The sequence below is a fragment of the Pelophylax lessonae genome (genome assembly GCF_965119305.1).
Source record: "Pelophylax lessonae genome assembly, chromosome: 2".
Classification (NCBI taxonomy): Eukaryota; Metazoa; Chordata; class Amphibia; order Anura; family Ranidae; genus Pelophylax; species Pelophylax lessonae.
Genome location: NC_138769.1, coordinates 121659263 through 121679446, shown reverse-complemented (window position 1 = coordinate 121679446; position 20184 = coordinate 121659263). Strand labels below are relative to the sequence as shown.

The 20184-nt window shown below is 44.9% G+C and overlaps 1 protein-coding gene across 1 annotated transcript in view; it reads left to right on the top strand.

The window, feature by feature from the left end:
* BLMH (bleomycin hydrolase) overlaps positions 1–20184 on the top strand; it is a 95841-nt gene that overhangs the window by 13132 nt on the left and 62525 nt on the right. Inside the window, exons 3-6 of the mRNA XM_082245101.1 lie at positions 1020–1129; positions 1370–1511; positions 9422–9510; positions 18849–18941. Of these exons, the coding sequence (XP_082101227.1) occupies positions 1020–1129; positions 1370–1511; positions 9422–9510; positions 18849–18941 (434 nt within the window). The remainder of the gene's footprint in view (positions 1–1019; positions 1130–1369; positions 1512–9421; positions 9511–18848; positions 18942–20184) is intronic.

Here is a 20184-nt window from a genome sequence, read left to right as displayed (position 1 = left end):
TGCACTCGCTCATCCCCTCCCTTTCCTGACCTGTCAGGCTGCATGCTTGGATAAGGGTTTTGTATGGATTTTGAGGGGGGCACGCCTTTTTTTTTTCTTTTTTTCCATTTATTTTTTTTTAAGGACGCAGTGGCCGGCTTTCCAGCCTGCTCCTTAACAACCAGCTATTCAGTTTGTTAAAGAGAAAAAAATTAATAAAAAAAACACAATACACATGAAAACTGCATGCAAAAACATGAGTTTAAAACACACCTGCAAAACGCATCAACCGCAGTCGCATGGATGTGTACCTAGGATCAAGTCTGAGGCATTTGCGTAGCATCAGTTAAGACTGCTCTCATAGGGAAACATTGAATTTGACTTGTCGTGCCACTTGGGGTCTCACAAGTTTGATCCCATGTTGTAGCAGTGTGAACCGAGCCTTAAGGGTTGACTCTATAGGTGAGGTCTCTTTGCTTTAGTTCCTGAGTTTACACCCCTGATCTGGCTGTTATCAGGGGGTCCCACTCTCCCTTTCTGTCAGAAAGTATAAAGTTAGTTCTAGGCTTGTCTTTTTTAGAAAGCCCAACAGGCTTGCAAACACGCATGTATATCAAAATGGTTTTTCTACAGATGATAATAAATAAATATATATATATAAACCACCACACAATGACAAAATGTTTTTTTTCTCAACAAAAGTGGAGTTACGCTTTAAACATTAGCAGATTTAAATACACTAATTGAAACCAAACTATTTTTATTCTCCCATGTCAGTGTTAAGTGGTTCTGCTGGAGAGCTTGAGCTTTTGGAAAACACCAGACTTGCCGGTTGGATAACCAGATGATAATAGAAGAAAGCCTAAAAAATACTTTTTATTATATTGCAGCTTACCAATCCTTAGATGTGATGGCTGCATTCATGTATGCTTTTGGGTTTAATGCTGCTTTTAAGCTCTCTGAATTTTTTTCCCCTCTCCCAGTACATTAGGCACTGATTGAGTAGTTTGCTACATAAAAGAATGTCATTCATCTTTTAGGACGGTGTTGGATCTTTTCCTGCCTGAATGTGATGAGATTGCCTTTCATGAAGAAGTTTAACATTGAGGAGTTCGAGTTTAGTCAGTCCTATCTGTTTTTCTGGGACAAGGTGAGTAGCCATTGTGAGATGACATTTAGCAGAATGGATTTTTCATCTGCCATTTCCCATTAAATTTGCTCAATCTACACAATGTTATTCCTTATTGATCATCTTTTATTAAATAAGACAATACGTGTGATTATACCTTACTACCTATTGCTAACTATGTTATATAGAAATACCTTTAGGTATGCTGGCCCCCCCTTGCAGACGTCATTAAAAATGATTATCAATTTGGTATCCCAACAGGTAGAACGCTGCAATTATTTCCTAAATGCCTATGTTGAAACAGCACATCTGAATGAGCCAGTTGATGGAAGGCTTATGCAGTTTCTGCTTTCAAACCCCACCAATGATGGAGGACAGTGGGATATGCTGGTTAATCTCATAGGTAAGGGCTTTCAATACAGTAACTGAGCTCTGTTTTCATGATATAACACTGTACAATTCTCAGCCTGATGTCGGCTAGCAATTGTCAGAATTTATCACCAATATTTATATTTGCCTGATGCATCAAGCTGCAATAACGCTTAAAAGCTGACTGAACAAAAAACTTAATAGAAGTATGTGTATTTTTGCATTTTTGTTTTTATTTATTCCAAATCCATCCAGTAGTTCCGCATGAAACAACTTCTGCACTTTGACTCTGTGCAAGAGTCAAAGACCAGTCACTGCTGCTCTCTCTTCTTGGGTGGGATGACCGGTCTTGTACCTGCCTCTTCTGTAGTTTTCAGGGCAGTCTGTAGTGAGAAGACCTGCTGTGACTGACAGCTCTGCTGTCTGTATAGTTTGTGCTACCAAGTGATGTAACCTATAAAGTATTTGGTGCATACAAAGTAGATTATGTTCTTTGCAGTCATTGAGGAGTACACCAATCAGTCATAACTTTATAAATGCAAAAAAAGGGGCGTGGGAGGGCGCACTAGCCTAGTGCATTTTCCCAAAGCATTTATTAAAAATCCATTTAAAATATACTTTGTGCACTGGTGCTGTACAGTCGTGTTGGAACAAACTGTTACCACACAGTTGGGAACATGGCATTTTCCAAAATGTCTTTGTATGCCGATGCCTTTGGAGTTCCCTTCACTGGAACTAAGGGGCCAAGCCCAACCCCTGAAAAACAAACCCTATGCCATAATCCCCCTCCACCAAATTATTTGGACCAGTGCACAAAGCAAGGTCCATAAAGACATGGATGAGTGAGTTTGGGGTGGAGGAACTTGACTGGACTGACCTGACTGCAACCCGATAGAACACATTTGGGATGAATTAGAGAGGAGACTGTGAGCCAGGCCTTCTCATCCAACATCAGTGCCTGACCTCACAAATGTGCTTCTGGAAGAATGGTCAAACCTTCACACTCCTAAACCTTGTGGACAGCCTTCCCAGAAAAATTGAAGCTGTTATGGCTGCAAAGGGTGGGCCAACTCACTGGTGAACCCTATGGACTAAGACTGGGATGCCATCAAAGTTCACGTGCGTTCCAATACTTTTGACAATATAGTGTATGTATGTAAACGTGTGTGTGTATATACAGTGCCTTGCGAAAGTATTCGGCCCCCTTGAACTTTGCGACCTTTTGCCACATTTCAGGCTTCAAACATAAAGATATAAAACTGTAATTTTTTGTGAAGAATCAACAAGTGGGACACAATCATGAAGTGGAATGAAATTTATTGGATATTTCAAACTTTTTTAACAAACAAAAATATTGAAAAATTTGGGCGTGCAAAATTATTCAGCCCCCTTAAGTTAATACTTTGTAGCGCCACCTTTTGCTGCGATTACAGCTGTAAGTCGCTTGGGGTATGTCTCTATCAGTTTTGCACATCGAGAGACTGAAATTTTTGCCCATTCCTCCTTGCAAAACAGCTCGAGCTCAGTGAGGTTGGATGGAGAGCGTTTGTGAACAGCAGTTTTCAGTTCTTTCCACAGATTCTCGATTGGATTCAGGTCTGGACCTTGACTTGGCCATTCTAACACCTGGATATGTTTATTTGTGAACCATTCCATTGTAGATTTTGCTTTGTTTTGGATCATTATCTTGTTGGAAGACAAATTTTGCAGACTCCATCAGGTTTTCTTCCAGAATGGTCCTGTATTTGGCTCCATCCATCTTCCCATTAATTTTAACCTTCTTCCCTGTCCCTGCTGAAGAAAAGCAGACCCAAACCATGATGCTGCCACCAACATGTTTGACAGTGGGGATGGTTTGTTCAGGGTGATGAGCTGTGTTGCTTTTACGCCAAACATAACGTTTTGCATTGTTGCCAAAAAGTTTGATTTTGGTTTCATCTGACCAGAGCACCTTCTTCCACATGTTTGGTGTGTCTCCCAGGCGGCTTGTGGCAAACTTTAAACGACACTTTTTATGGATATCTTTAAGAAATGGCTTTCTTCTTGCCACTCTTCCATAAAGGCCAGATTTGTGCAGTATACAGTTGGTACGGAAAGTATTCAGACCCCCTTAAATTTTTCACTCTTTGTTATATTGCAGCCATTTGCTAAAATCATTTTAAGTTCATTCTTCTTCCTCATGAATGTACACATAGCACCCCATACTGACAGAAAAACACAGAATTGTTGACATTGTTGCAGATTTATTAAAAAAGAAAAACTGAAATATCACATGGTCCTAAGTATTCAGACCCTTTGCTGTGACACTCATATATTTAACTCGGGTGCTTTCCATTTCTTCTGATCATCCTTGAGATGGTTCTACACCTTCATTTGAGTCCAGCTGTGTTTGATTATACTGATCGGACTTGATTAGGAAAGCCACACACCTGTCTATATAAGACCTTCCAGATCACAATGCATGTCAGAGCAAATGAGAATCATGAGGTCAAAGGAACTGCCTGAAGAGCTCAGAGACAGTGGCAAGGCACAGATCTGGCCAAGGTTACAAAAAGATTTCTGCTGCACTTAAGGTTCCTAAGAGCACAGTGGCCTCCATAATCCTCAAATGGAAGACGTTTGGGACGACCAGAACCCTTCCTAGAGCTGGCCGTCCGGCCAAACTGAGCTATCGGGGGAGAAGAGCCTTGGTGAGAGAGGTAAAGAAGAACCCAAAGATCACTGTGGCTGAGCTCCAGAGATGCAGTCAGGAGATGGGAGAAAGTTGTAGAAAGTCAACCATCACTGCAGCCCTCCACCAGTCGAGGCTTTATGGCAGGGTGGCCCAACGGATGCCTCTCCTCAGTGTAAAACACATGAAAGCCCGCATGGAGTTTGCTAAAAAACACCTGAAGGACTCCAAGATGGTGAGGAATAAGATTCTCTGGTCTGATGAGACCAAAATAGAACTTTTTGACCTTAATTCTAAGCGGTATGTGTGGAGAAAACCAGGCACTGCTCATCACCTGTCCAATACAGTCCCAACAGTGAAGCATGGTGGTGGCAGCATCATGCTGTGGGGGTGTTTTTCAGCTGCAGGGACAGGACGACTGGTTGCAATCGAGGGAAAGATGAATGCGGCCAAGTACAGGGATATCCTGGACAAAAACCTTCTCCAGAGTGCTCTGGACCTCAGACTGGGCCGAAGGTTTACCTTCCAACAAGACAATGACCCTAAGCACACAGCTAAAATAACGAAGGAGTGGCTTCACAACAACTCCGTGACTGTTCTTGAATGGCCCAGCCAGAGCCCTGACTTAAACCCAATTGAGCATCTCTGGAGAGACCTAAAAATGGCTGTCCACCAACGTTTACCATCCAACCTGACAGAACTGGAGAGGATCTGCAAGGAGGAATGGCAGAGGATCCCCAAATCCAGGTGTGAAAGACTTGTTGCATCTTTCCCAAAAAGACTCCTGGCTGTATTAGATCAAAAGGGGGCTTCTACTAAATACTGAGCAAAGGGTCTGAATACTTAGGACCATGTGATATTTCAGTTTTTCTTTTTTAATAAATCTGCAACAATGTCAACAATTCTGTGTTTTTCTGTCAGTATGGGGTGCTATGTGTACATTCATGAGGAAGAAGAATGAACCTAAATGATTTTAGCAAATGGCTGCAATATAACAAAGAGTGAAAAATTTAAGGGGGTCTGAATACTTTCCGTACCCACTGTATGACTGATTGTTGTCCTATGGACAGAGTCTCCCACCTCAGCTGTAGATCTCTGCAGTTCATACAGAGTGATCATGGGCCTCTTGGCTGCATCTCTGATCAGTCTTCTCCTTGTATGAGCTGAAAGTTTAGAGGGACCGCCAGGTCTTCGTAGATTTGCAGTGGTTTGATACTCTTTCCATTTCAATATTATCGCTTGCACAGTGCTCCTTGGGATTTTTTAATTTTGGGAAATCTTTTTGTATCCAAATCCGGCTTTAAATTTCTCCACAACAGTATCTCGGACCTGCCTGGTGATTTCCTTGTTCTTCATGATGCTCTATGCGCTTTAAACGGACCTCTGAGACTATCACAGTGCAGGTGCATTTATACGGAGACTTGATTACACACAGGTGGATTCTATTTATCATCCTTAGTCCTTTAGGTCAACATTGGATCATTCAGAGATCCTCACTGAACTTCTGGAAAGAGTTTGCTGCACTGAAAGTAAAGGGGCTGAATAATTTTGCACGCCCAATTTTTCAGTTTTTTATTTGTTAACAAAGTTTGAAATATCCAATAAATATTCGTTCCACTTCATGATTGTGTCCCACTTGTTGTAGATTCTTTACAAAAAAATTCAGTTTTATATCTTTATGTTTGAAGCCTGAAATGTGGCAAAAGGTCGCAAAGTTCAAGGGCGCCGACTACTTTCGCAAGGCACTGTATGTGTGTATGTATGTTTATATGTGTGTGTGTGTGTGTGTATATATACATACTGCTCAAAAAAATCCAAGGGACACCTTGAAAACACATCAGATTTCAATGGGGAAAATATGCTGGTTATATATACTGATATGGAGTGGGTAATGTGTTAGGAACGAAAGGATGCCACATCGTTTGTGGAAATTAAAATTATTTTTAACCAGAAATACACTGCTCAAAAATTGAAGAAACATTTTTTAACTCGTGTATAACATCAAGTCAATTAAACTCCTGGGATATTGATCTGGTCAGTTAAGTAGAAGAGGGGGTTGTTAATCAGTTTCAGCTGCTTTGGTGGTAGTGAAATTAACATGTGCACTAGATGAGCAACAATGAAAGAACCTCCAAAACAGGAATGGTGTTACAGGTGGAGGCCACTGACATTTTTTTCTCTTCTCCTCTTTTCTGACTGTTTTTCACTTGTTTTGCATTTGGCTAGGGTCAGTGTCACTACTGGTAGCATGGGACGATACCTGGACACTGTAGAGGTTGTACAACTCCTCCAGGATGGCACATCAATATGTACCATTGCCAGGTTTGCTGTATCTCCCAGCACTCTGAAAAGCATGGAGGAGACCCAGGAGACAGGCAATTACTCTATGAGAGCTGGACATGGCCATAGAAGGTCCTATCCCATCAGCAGGACCGGTATCTGCTCCTTTGTGCAAGGAGGAACAGGATGCACACTGCCAGAGCCCTACAAAATTACCTTCCAGCAGGCCACTGGTGTTAATGTCTCACCAAACAATCAGAAACAGACTTTATGAGGGTGGCCTGAGGGCCCGATGTCCTCTAGTAGGCCCTGTGCTCATTGCCCAGCACCGTGGAGCTTGATTGGCATTTGCCATTGAACACCAGAATTGGCAGGTCCTCCACTGGCGCCCTGTGCTTTTCACAGTTGAGGGCAGGTTCACCCTGGGCACATGTGACAGATGTGAAAGGGTCCCATTAAGCCATGTGGAATGTTATGCTACCTGTAACATCGTTCAGCAAGACTGGTTTGGTGGTGGGTTAGTGATGGTCAGGGGAGGCATATCCATGGAGGGATGCACAAAATTCTACAGGCTAGACAATGGCACCCTGACTGCCATTAGGTATCAGGATGAAATCTTTGGACCCATTGTCAGACCCCTACACTGGTGCAGTGGGTCCTGGGTTCCCCCTGGTGCATGACGATGCCTGGCCTCATGTGGCAAAAAGTATACAGTCAGTTCCTGGAGGATGAAGGAATTGATACCATGGCCCCCAATTGAATGGCTCCCATGCTCGCCTGACCTAAATCCATCAGAACACCTTTGGGACATTATGTTTCTGTCCATCCGACACCACTAGGTTGCCCCTCAGTCAGGCGCTCAGTGATGCCCTGGTCCAGATCCTGGGAGGAAATACCCCAGGACACCATCTGTCGTCTCATTAGGGGCATGTTCCAACGTTGTCAAACATGCATACAAGCACGTGGGAGCCATAGAAAATACTGAGTATCATTTTGAGTTGCTGCAATAAAATTTCAGCAAAATGGACTAATCTGCTGTATTATTTTTTAACTTTGATTTTTGGGGTGTCTTTGAATTCAGCCCTCTGTAGGGTGATAATTTTCATTTCTATCAAACAATGTTTCATCCAGAAACCAGTAGATCATGGCCAGGAGACTGGTAGATCGCAGTCTGGGCTTGCTGACCCAACATACCAGAGCATCAGAGTACAATAAAAAGGAACTACTTGTAAAGTTGGAGCCACATAAGCAATACCTCCTCTGTACTGCTGGCTCCTGTCAAATGCTTAGTAATACCAAATGCACTCCATCTCTAATCCTGGCTAGCAGTCTGCAGAGTGGGGCCATCAGCAGGAAAGAAGAGATCTTTAGGTCAGTGTTAAGCAATACACTGGGCATAATAGTATAGGGCTGCTTTCACACTGATGTACTGGGGTTTACGTACATCGGGTGCAGTGTACCTGCAGCTTTCCTATGGATTTGCAGCACTTAGTCATAGACTTCAATTATATCCTGCCGTTTGGTGCACTTTCTGAATGCAGGAGTTTTGGTGTACCTACAGGATATAATTGAAGTCTATGGAAAAACACAGCTAACCCAGGAAGGTTGCAGATGTACTGTGGTGGAGGTATACCACAGCACATCAGTGTGAAAGCCTTATAGGGGGCTCAGCACACTAAGGGTTCATTTACATTAGTAGTTTGGGGGTTGGTAAAACCCCATAGTTAAGACATGTTTTTATCGCCCTTGCCTTAACCGCACCCCCTTTAGCTGCAGTGACCAGGGGTGTACATATGTCGCAGCTGCAGCAGGAGTTATATACGCCCTGTTATGGTTATTGGGTGTAGCACCTGCCAAGCATTACCCATTCATGTGAATGAGGCTGCTCTGCAAATGCCCTGCAACCTTGTGCAGTACAGCAAACAAGGGGTTAAAGTAGGCAGCGTTGTGTTGCTTTCTCACCATCTGCTTTATACTATGCAGAAGCATGCAGTTGCGCAGCGCTTGCAGAGTGGCCCCATTTACTTGAATGGGTCACGTTTGGCAGGCAGTGGCACCCACCAAAAGCAACAGGGGGGGTTTCTGCCTCAGCAGCTAAAGGGGGTAGGGATTGGAGGCGGTAAATCCGGAAACCAACTGCAGAGTTTTACCAACTCCCAACTTTGTGTGAATGAGCTCTAAGGGTGCTGCTGCCGAATGCAATTAAGGGCTCATTCACAAGTGCAGCAGGCACTGCTGTTCCTGAAAAGTGATCCAAGTGTGTTTGACAGGTGATGAGGAGGCAAATATGTTGCCTCCTCACCACCTGATTTAAATGCCTGATTGCTGTGCAATGCAGGTTATTGTGATACGGTAGTATGGCAATTAGCAGTTCAAATCGGGTGTGAAGAGGCGACACTGTGCCTGGTAATCTTTGACTTCTCCCCTGTTGTTCAGGTACATCTCATCCGCTTTAAAGTAGAAGCTCAGGCAAACCCTAACTAATGCTAAACCTGCCCTCTGCTACATTCTAAACCTAATCTATCTAACCCTGCGAAGCAAAAATCGCTATAGTTGCCTATTTTGCAGCCAGTCCGTCCCAGCATCAGCTGTCAGCGGCAGGTTCAGTTTTGAGGTGGGTGCAAGAGAGGCAGTCGACAATGGAAGCTTAGTAGTAATTCTATGGGTGACGTCACTTCACATTAATTTCACAACCATTGTCGGTCCTCTCCTGCACAGAGCGTCCACTGCTGGAGACCGGGCTGGATCAACTGCAGAATAGGTAAGTACAGTGATTTTTGCTTTTCCGGGTTAGATAGACTAGGTTTAGAATGTGGCAGAGAGCAGGTTTAGAGTTAGCTTTTGCCTGGACTTACACTTTAGAGTTACCTACCCCTGCTCTAACCCCTCCCCAATCTATATGTACATTTTAAATGCAGTCAGTTTAGTTTTTTTTTTCTGTTTATTACTAAGTCTTTAACAAATGATGCATTTTACATCCTGCTTTCCTTTAGAAAAATATGGTGTCATCCCAAAGAAATGTTTCCCTGAATCTCACACCTCAGAGGCCACACGAAGGATGAATGATATTCTTAACCACAAGGTGAGGGTGCTATAGAGTATGAAAGAGCGAGCTTTTAACAACTATCAATGAAATGCATATATGTCTGTCCAGTAAGCCAAAGCACTATGTACAAAGTGTAGTAATTCATAACAAAAAATAATTTTTCAGTGATCCGACTTCAGTAAGCTGAAATCTGATCTTGCTGTTATCAATTGCTGCACTTTGCCATATCCAATTGTCCTTTGTGTTGTGTTACTGAAAAGGTCCCTTTTGTTCCATTTTGTAACTCACAGCAGCAAAATGACACCTGGAATCTAGTAGGTTGGTTAAAGTGAAAGCATCTTCATTTATCTTTCGTTCATTGATGGACACCGCTTCTGATCTTCTTCATCTTCTTGGGTTATACTGCCCTCTACAGGAGTAGAACACTAGGCAGAAAAAAGTCTGACTATGCCTATGGGCAGTCCCAGGGGGTATACTCCCTCTCTCTACTATAGGTACTTTTTTTCTGCCTAGTCAGGAGTAAGGACCTAGTTCCTTGTTGGGATTTCTGGTCCTGGCAATTTTTTCTTTTTGGATAGAATTTTTTCTCCTGTTGTTTTTTTTTTTTTTTTTTTTTTTTTTACTGTGAGATCTGCAATCAACTACTGGGCAATGGGCTGGATAATCTAGATCCAGTGGTCACCCCTGTCTGGCCAGCGAGGGTGCGCAGACCTTCAGCTCTGCACTAGGTCGGCCGCGACATAGCCCCACCAGACGGGAGCTGGCCTGTAAGTAAAACGCCTCATGAGGTCGCATACGACTGAGTCTCAGCCCGAGTCGCAGCAATCCTCCTGGCTGGCAGCCCCCCTATTTTGATGGAGAGGAGGTTCTGTCTGTTTCACCTCTGCTCCTCGGGTCTTAACAAATGTTTTAACCCTGGTGCTAGCATTGTCACACCAACGGTGGATCACGGTACTGGGCTACTTGGACGACTTCCTTCTGCGAGTGGAGTCTCCTTCTGCTCTGGTGGAAAACCTGGAAATGACTGAGGAAGTGTTATACCTGAAGGGTTTCACATGTACTGTCACTTTAAGGCTGGCTCCACCCAGGAGTGATGACAAGGGTCAAGGGGCAGAGTGGCCATCTTTAGACACATGTAGAGATGTATTGATATGCAGAGCTGTCCTGTAATGCTGTACAGTGAGTCCTGAATAAACAACCGTTGTTCCAGACCAGAGTCCTGTGTCTCTCACAACACGGAGAATATAACAGTGGCGACGAGGATGGGATTTACAAGGTTACTATCCGTGTGAGAAAGGAAAGGAAGAAAAAAAAACTCTGGATTGTCAGGAATACAAACACCCACAGAGCCCAGCAGGAAAATGTCATTGATCGGGACATTAAGTGAATTTGATGGCGAACAGACAACGTGGATTTCTTGGATTGAAAGATTAGAACAATATTTCTGTGCAAATGCCATCCCAGGCGACAGGCAAGTAGCAGTGTTTCTGACAGTGGTTGGTGCTAGGACATATGACACTCTTAGGGATCTCCTTTTCCCTGAAAAACCAGCAACTAAGACTTTGGCAGAGCTCCTGACACTGTTAGGGAATCACTTCCAGCCTAAACCACTAGAGATTGCAGAAAGATTCAGGTTCTATCAGCGGCAGCAGCAGCCAGGTGAAGATATTAAGGCTTATGTGCTCGCCCTTCGCAGACTAGCCTCAACCTGTTCTTTTGGGGAGTATTTACCAACTGCACTGAGGGATAAGTTTGTCATGGGACTGAATAGTGAGTCTAGCCAAAAGAGACTGTTAACAGAGAAAGACCTTACCCTTACAAAGGCAATTGAGATAGCTTCAGTGATGGAAATGGCTGTGAAAGATACAGAAGCTTTGAACCCCCAGAGCAGAAGGGGAGAGGTTAAAGAGGAAGTTTTCAGAACAGCAGTCAAGCAAACTGCAGCTAACTGTAAATATAGACCCTCACCAACCAGGACGTCAGCTTGCTACCGTTGTGGGAATACAGACCATGATCACAAAGTCTGCCGGTTTAAGGATCAGCTCTGTCATAATTGTGGTAAGGCAGGCCATCTGAAACGAGTCTGCCGTAGTAAGAAGGTGCGAAATAAACAACCTCTGAACCCCAGGACAAAGGCATATATGGTGGGAAGATATACATCGTCATCTGAATCAGAGGATGAGGAAGTGCTCCACAGATTGGACATACATCATATGCATTCAGCACCCTCAGCAATGACTGTAGAGGTAACCGTGGAAGGAAAGAAACTCAAGATGGATGTAGACACAGGAGCAGCAGTTTCAGTTATCACCCAGAAACAATGGAGAAAACTTCTGATCCGAACAACTGTCCGTCCAACACCAATCAAACTGCAGACATATTCAAAGCAGATACTCCACCCACTGGGGTACGTGAAAGTACAGGTATCCTACAAGGGTCAGACAAAGAGAATGCCATTATATATCCTAGAACATGGGGGACCCCCTCTTTTTGGGAGAGACTGGATTGCTCACTTTGGCATGCCAGACATCGCCATTAACCCCTGCAACACCGTGACCATCCCATCAGGGGATGAAGAGGGATGGGTGAAGTCCCTGAAACAGCGATTCCCGCAAGTCTTTGATAACCATTTGGGAAAAATAAAGCATGACTGTGTGAGACTCAGGCTGAAACCCAATGCCCAGCCTAGGTTCTTCAAAGCTCGGACGGTACCTTTCGCACTCCGAGCAGGTGTGGAAGCTGAACTAAGCCGGCTGGAGGAACAAGGTGTCATCTCAAAGGTAGAGCACAGCGAGTGGGCATCACCAGTTGTACCAGTAAAGAAAGCGAATGGGGACTTACGCATTTGTGGCGATTTCCGCATGGCACTAAATTCTCAACTGGAGATAGACCAGTATCCCCTACCCAGAGTAGATGACATTTTTGCCTCTCTTGCAGGAGGTCAAAAGTTCACCAAGCTTGATCTCAGGCAAGCTTATTTACAGTTTGAGGTCCACCCTTCGTCCCGCAAGTTTCTAACAATCAACACTCACAAGGGACTGTATGAATACAATCGGATGGTGTTTGGGGTAGCCTCCGCCCCAGCCATTTGGCAACGCAAAATGGATGAGATTTTGGCGGACATTCCTTTCACACAGTGCCTGTTAGATGACATGCTCATCACGGGCCTGACGGACCAGGAACACAAGCGTAACGTGGAGCTTGTGTTGGCCAGACTCCAAGAGCAGGGTCTAAAAGTGAACTTAGCGAAATGCCAATTCATGGTACCTAAATTGGAGTTTTGTGGCCACCTTGTGGATGCAGAGGGTATACACACCACGGAAGCCAAAGTTGATGCTTTAGTAAAAGCTCCAGCCCCGACCAACGTCCAGCAGCTGCGATCATACCTGGGCTTGCTGAACTATTACCACAAATTCCTGCCGGATCTAGCACACACTTTGTTTCCATTAAACAAGCTTTTGGAGAAACACTCCAGATGGAACTGGTCGGCTGCATGCCAACGTGCTTTTGAAGTTTCTAAGCGAAAGCTGTTGGCGTCACGCATGCTCGTGCACTATGACCTCCAAAGGCCTCTCACCTTGGCTTGTGATGCCTCACCCTATGGTCTAGGGGCTGTACTATCTCACGTTTTACCAGATGGGTCAGAGAAACCTGTGGCATTCGCCTCCAGGTCCTTGACAAAAGCAGAAAGCAATTACTCTCACATTGACAAAGAGGCTCTGGCGCTCATATGGGCAATTAAGAAGTTTCATCTTTACCTGTATGGTAGGGAATTCACCATACTGACTGATCATAAACCACTCCTTCAGATCTTTAGCCCTGACAAAGGCATCTCCCAGACGACTGCAGCCCGTCTTCAACGCTATGCCCTATTCTTGGGAGCATATAGCTACAAAATCCAGTATCGCAGCCATGATGCCAACGCTAATGCAGACGCCATGTCCCGTCTGACAAGGACATTAACAGACTCTTCTCCACCTGTCAAGAGTTGTCGTTACACTAGCCTGTCCTTTCTGTCTTCCGGGGAAGTAGCAGCCCATACAGCCAAAGATACCTTCCTTAAGACAATACTCTCCTGGGTACGGTACGGTTGGCCTGCAACTGTCACACAGGATTATGAGCCTTACTTCCGTAGGCGTCTGGAATTAACTGTGTCTGGCAACTGTGTTTTATGGGGAGACCGAGTGATCGTTCCACAGACCCTCCGGAGACACATTCTGGAATTGCTACATACTGGTCATCCCGGGGGCACACGTATGAAACAAAAGGCCCGAGGCTATGTGTGGTGGCCAAACCTCGACTCCGATATCACGACATATGTGAATGCGTGTGCTGGATGTGCACAAACTGCGAGAGACCCTCCTCGAGGGTGCGTCCAGCCCTGGACTTGGCCCACGGTTCCCTGGTTTCGCCTACACTTGGACTTTGCAGGCCCGATCAGAGGACACACCTTTTTGATCATTATTGATGCCCATTCAAAGTGGCCTGAGGTCGTTCCTGTTACTCAGCCAACGACTAAGGCGACGATTTCCATACTGTTACATCTCGCTGCTACGTTTGGATACCCCAGAGAAATTGTCACAGACAACGGTGCACAATTCACAAGCCAGGAGTTTCAGGGTTTCCTGACTGCCCACAACATCAAACACAAGTTGACCGCACCTTACCACCCGGCTACAAATGGTCAAGCAGAAAGGTTTGTACAGACCTTCAAACGCTATTTCAAAGCTACTGTGGCTACAAGTAAACAACAGTCCCTGTCACCCCAGCAGCTGGACTCCTTCCTTTCTGCTTACAGAACCACACCACATGCAACCACTGGGAAAACTCCAGCTGAACTTCTTTTGGGTCGGCAGCCATGGACTGTTTTGGATATGCTCCGCCCTCAAACGGTCCAGGAACATGTACGGCAGTCCCAAGACAAGAGGGTCGAACACGACGAGATTCCCCGGTTTACAGCCCAGCAAAAGGTATGGGCCCGATCTTATGGCGCTTCCAACACTCGTTGGCTTCCTGCTATCGTCGCAGAGACTTTGGGACCCAAAATGTATCGGGTCTGCCTGGAAGATGGTTCCATTTGCAGAAGGCATGTGGACCAATTGCGTTCTCGTTCTCAGCTGCCCGAATCCCTGACATCGGCTGCACCTCCAGTGTCTCAAGGATCTGCTCCTACCGGATCAGGAGGCATTGAGACTGATGCTTGGGGAGACTCTGAACTTTTGAACTCAGCTCCAACAGAGCCCTCCAGCCCTGGTCCAGAGGTCTGCTCACCCTCTGAGCTAGGGAATCCCCTCTTGGCCCCGCCGGTGTCCATTCCGGCCAGCCCTGCTTCCTCCAGCCCCGAGTCGCTGGGTGCCCGTCCTCAACGACACTGTCGCCCTCCTGACCGGTTTCAAATGCAAGACCGGTTACGAGACTTTCGACGGGCCCGCCGAAAGTGATCCGCTGCCATTTTCCCCCCGGAGCTTCCCTGGAAGTTGTTCTCACATCCGGACGTGGAAGAAACCATGTAAATCTCCTGAGTTGGAGGACTGTATTGGACAATTATGAGTTACTGTTTTATGCCTGTTCTCGTTTTGTTGTTTTTTTTTTTTTGTTTTTTGTTTTTTTTTTAGGTATGGATGGAAGGTGTTATACCTGAAGGGTTTCACATGTACTGTCACTTTAAGGCTGGCTCCACCCAGGAGTGATGACAAGGGTCAAGGGGCAGAGTGGCCATCTTTAGACACATGTAGAGATGTATTGATATGCAGAGCTGTCCTGTAATGCTGTACAGTGAGTCCTGAATAAACAACCGTTGTTCCAGACCAGAGTCCTGTGTCTCTCACAACACGGAGAATATAACAGGAAGTTCGGCTGGATTCTGAAGTTTCTGAAGTCTGCTCTGGTTCCATACACAAAGCTGGACTATCTGGATCTGATGCTGGACTCGACCTTAGCCAGACTGCTCCTTCCTCTTGACAAACTCCAGAAACTGCAGGCGATTTGTCTCCTGCTGTCCAGCAGATGGTCATCCCTCTGGACTTGCATGCGGGTGCTAAGCCTTATTGTACCTACCTTTTTAAGCGGTTCCGTTTGCACAGTTCCATACGAGGTCCCTGCAAAGGGAGATTCTGGTTAAATGGGACAAGACTCCGCAGTCTCTGGACAGTCTGATCCGGATGAGCCGGGAAAGAAAAGAGTCCCTGATATGGTGGCTTCGTTCTCTGGCGCTTCGGCTGGGCAAATCCTTCCTCCTCTTGTATTGGACAGTGGTCACCACGGATACCAGCCTGTCCAGCTTGGGAGGCGTCCTCGGCAAAAATTCTGCTCAGGGGATCTGGACACTGGAAGAGTCCAGACTACCGATCAATGTCTTGGAACTCTGAGGGATCAGACTGTGCCTGGAACATTGGATGGATTGTCTTCAGAGATGTCCAGTGCATATTCGATCGGACAATGCCAAAGCCATGGCTTAGGTCAGTCACCAGGGGGCACAAGAAGCGTCCTGGTGGCTCTGGAGGTAGCCGGCATTCTAAGGTGGGCAGAAGGGTTCATTCCAGCCCTCTCCGCCGTACATATTTCCAGGGTGGAAAACTGTCAAGGGTCAGATTCCTCTTTTTCCTGTCAAGGCACATTCTACTCGGGCGCCCAGTGCCTCCTGGGCCTTCCGTCATCAGGTGTCAGTGATGCAGGTTTGCAAGGCGGCCACCTGATTGTTGGTGCACATTTTCACAAAGTTCTATAAAGTAGATGCGTTGGCATCTGCGGATGCTTCCTTTGGCCGCAAAGTTTTGCAGGCTGCTGTTTAGAGGACCTGGTCCTTTTTGGGGGTGTATTGTTCTTTTCAGGTAGACTCCAGTTGTTTTGGTTGAGCTCCTGTTTACCTGGTTGGCTATAGTTAGCCTTTGGAATTTCTTTTTCACTGATCCCACCCCTCATGTTTAACACTGCTTTAGGACGTCCCAATGGTTAAGAAGATCAGGAACTGTGTCCGTCAATGAACGAAAGAGAAAATGGGATTTTTGACTTACTGTAAAATCCATTTCTCTTATGTTCTTTGATGGACACAGCACCCGCCCCTCTATGGAGTTGTAATTCTTCTGACAGTGCTTGTAACAAAATGGAGTACCTATAGCAGGGAGAGGGAGTATACCCCCTGGGACTTCCCATAGGCGTAGCCAGACTTTTTGTCCTACTCCTGTAGAGGGCAGAATAACCCAATGGTTAAGACGATCAGGAGCTGTGTCCGTCAATGAACATCAGAGAAATAGATATACGGTAAAGCAAAAATTAAATTCTTTTTTTGAAAGGTGTTTATTTAAATTTTTGCATAACAGTAACAAAAAGAAAACACAAGGGCAACATTGCCCATAAAACAAGTGTAAGGCAAGCATGTAAATTACACAAGGGTATCAGAAAACATTCTAACCTAACACCCCAGAAGGGGGGGGGGGAGGGGGGGGGGGAACAGAGAGGGGCCTGAAGGCCCAAAACAAGGGGGGGAAGGGGAAAAAACGTGATGCATACCACAAAGAGCCAGGAGGGCCAAGCAACTGCGAGGCTACACTCCCAACCGGTTGTCACAGAGATGGGGGGGGGGGGGGAGGAGAAGGAACACACCAACAAGACTAACCATACCATACACACCCACACATCCACATTCACACACCATCCCCTACCTCCAGGTACCCACCCCCCAAGATAAGGGGGGGGGGTATAGAACAAACAACTCATGTAATAAAACAAATATAAATCGCATAACATCCGGGGCTACTCAGACTCAGTCGAGAGATAAGCTGGAGGGCAGAGGGGCATCTGCCCAATACGAGTCTTCCACATCAAGCCAGGGCTGCCAGACATTAGTGAACTTTTTAGGACACCCTCTACTCTTATAAATTAGCTTATAAAGCGGAACATCACTGCGCACCAAAGTATAGAACTCCTGCATGGTAGGCGGTTCAGCAAATTAAATTCTTTATACTGCTGATTTCCTGCTACTTTCACATGCATAAGTATATGTATGAGTGTCTATGCACATGTGTACATGTATTTCTGATTCAGTCAACATACAGGTGATTTAGCTGTCATATATATGCTAAGAAGTGTTGGATTGTAGGAGTGTCATTTTACAATGTGCATATTTTCCCTTCTGATTGGGGCCTAGCTTTTATGACCAGTTTTTTTGTTTTTTGCCAGTTTTAGAAAAGCCAAACGTAAGTCTACCCTCTCGGGTAATGCAGGTCGATATGGCACCATGCAAGATTAGCTTCTTGGCTATTTGACCACATTGGGTGTTATGTTCAGCTCTAGGGTTTGTTTTTTTTTTTTTCCCCAGCTTTCCAGCAAAGACTCTCACTTTTTAGACATTGTCCCATTTTGATAAATTTCAGACAACAGCTGTTTGGGGTAATTTTCTATGTAGAACAGACAGACCCAAACACGCACTCTGTTTCACTGTCAAAACAGACCCACCCTATAAAAATTCTCTGTGAGGTTTCTTTAAAAATGTAAACCAAAATCTGTGGTGTACACTAAAAGCTGTGCTGTGACCATATTTTTCCAAAAAGGAAAAAAACCCCTTTTATGAGAACTCAAGTCCTAGGTGCCAATTTAAAACCACACACAGATTGTCGCTATTTGTATTGTACCGCTGACGTTGCAGCACTTCGGTCAGTATGGAAGCTCAAGCAGAGCAGTTGCAGCTCTCTACAGCCTCTCTCTAATATGATTTCCATCTTGACTCTGATCTGCAGAGCAATCCAGGAGGGGCCTAGCATTAAAATTAGTAGAAATAAAAATAACAATCTTTGCTCTGTTTCTTTGATGTGTTTTGATTACACAATCTCATTTGCCTGGGGATGACTTCATATCAGTCATACAAGGTACAATACTTTGATACACACATTAAAAGATCATAAAAATATACAGAATGCATTTGACTTCACAGTTACAGCCATGTTTTTTGTTTTGGATAGAGTGGAGAGGGATTAGAACACCTTTTTTTTTTTTTTTTTTTTTGTTAAGATCTCTGTCCCCGTTCAGAAGATTCACCCTCTCTATTTGTCCTGTTTACTGTTACCATTAAAAGTGAATGAAAATCCCAAATATGGTGCAGTACCAGAACAGGAATAGAGGGGAAATCTTCCAGTGGGGATACTAGTTTTGGTGACACCATGGGATTCCCTCACTTTGGAGGGATTTCTTCTCAGTTCCTGTTTTGTCTATGGGACAGGAAGTGAAGGGAAATCTCCCCAATGGGACACAGGTGGCGAAAAAACTGACTCCCTTACTCTATACAAAAAAAAAAAAAAAAGAAAAATTTTTTTTTTATTTAGTTCCACTTTAACAGTATACAGAAAATAACTGACAAAATAACTTGTGTATATTTGCAGATGAGGGAATATTGCCTACGACTGAGGAACATGGTCTCCAGCAGCTCTACAAAGGAAGAGATCTCTGCAGCTTTGGATACTATGATTGAAGAGGTAACTGTTTGCATGGGTTATTTTTGGCTAGTTTTGTATTTCCTAGGACCATAAGGACTTTGTGTGCCTGTATGATAAACATATGTATGCTAAGCCAAGTAAAACACAGCATCTAGTGCAGGGATCCCTAAACTAAGGCCCTCCAGCTGTTGCAGAACTACCCACTCTCATGTCCATGAGGCATTGTAAAATGCCTCATGGACGTGGGAACGTGTAATTTACATTGACAGACATGACTGTAAATTACATTCACTGATATGACTAGACATGATGGGAATTGTAGTTCCTGAACAACTGGAGGGCCATAGTTTGGAGACCCCTGATCTAGTGTTTCTATATTTTTTTTTTTTTCCCTGAGGGTTTACAAAACATTGAACTGCTATATGCACATGCAAAACTCTCAATATCTCGATAGGGGTTACACAGTATCTCACAAAAGTGAGTACACTTTGATACAATGTAAAGTAGTGAGTGTACAGCTTAAATAACACTGTAAGATTGCTGACCCCTCAAAATAATTCAACATACAGCCATTAATGTCTAAACCGCTGACAACAAAAGTGAGTACACCCCAAGTGAAAATGTCCAAATTGGGCCCAAAGTGTCATTGTTTTGTATGGCCACTATTTTCCAGCACTGCCTTAACCCTCTTGGGCATGAAGTTCACCAGAGCTTCACAGGTTGCCCTGGGGTCCTCTTCCACTCCTCCATGATGACATCACAGAGCTGGTGGATTTTAGAGACCTTGTGCTCCTCCACCCTCCATTTGAGGATGCCCCACAGATGCTCATTAGGGTTTCAGTCTGGAGACATGCTTGGCCAGTCCATTACCTTTACCCTCAGCTTCTTTAGCAAAGCAGTGGTCGTCTTGGAGGGGTGCTTTGGGGCAGTATGTCAAAGTACATGTTGGCATTCATGATTCCCTCAATAAACTGTGGCTCTCCTGTGCCGGCAGCACTCATGCAGCCCCAAACCATGACACTCCCACCACCATGCTTGACTGTAGGCAAGAAACACTTGTCTTTGTACTCATGGTTGCTGCCACACATGCTTAACACCATCTGAACCAAATACGTTTATCTTGGTCTCATCAGACCACAGGACATGTTCCAGTAATCCATGTCCTTAATCTGCTTGTCTTCAGTAAACTGTTTTCGGGCTTTCTTGTGCATCATCTTTAGAAGAGGCTTCCTTCTGGGATGACAGCCATGCAGACCAATTTGATGCAGTGTGCGGTCTGAGC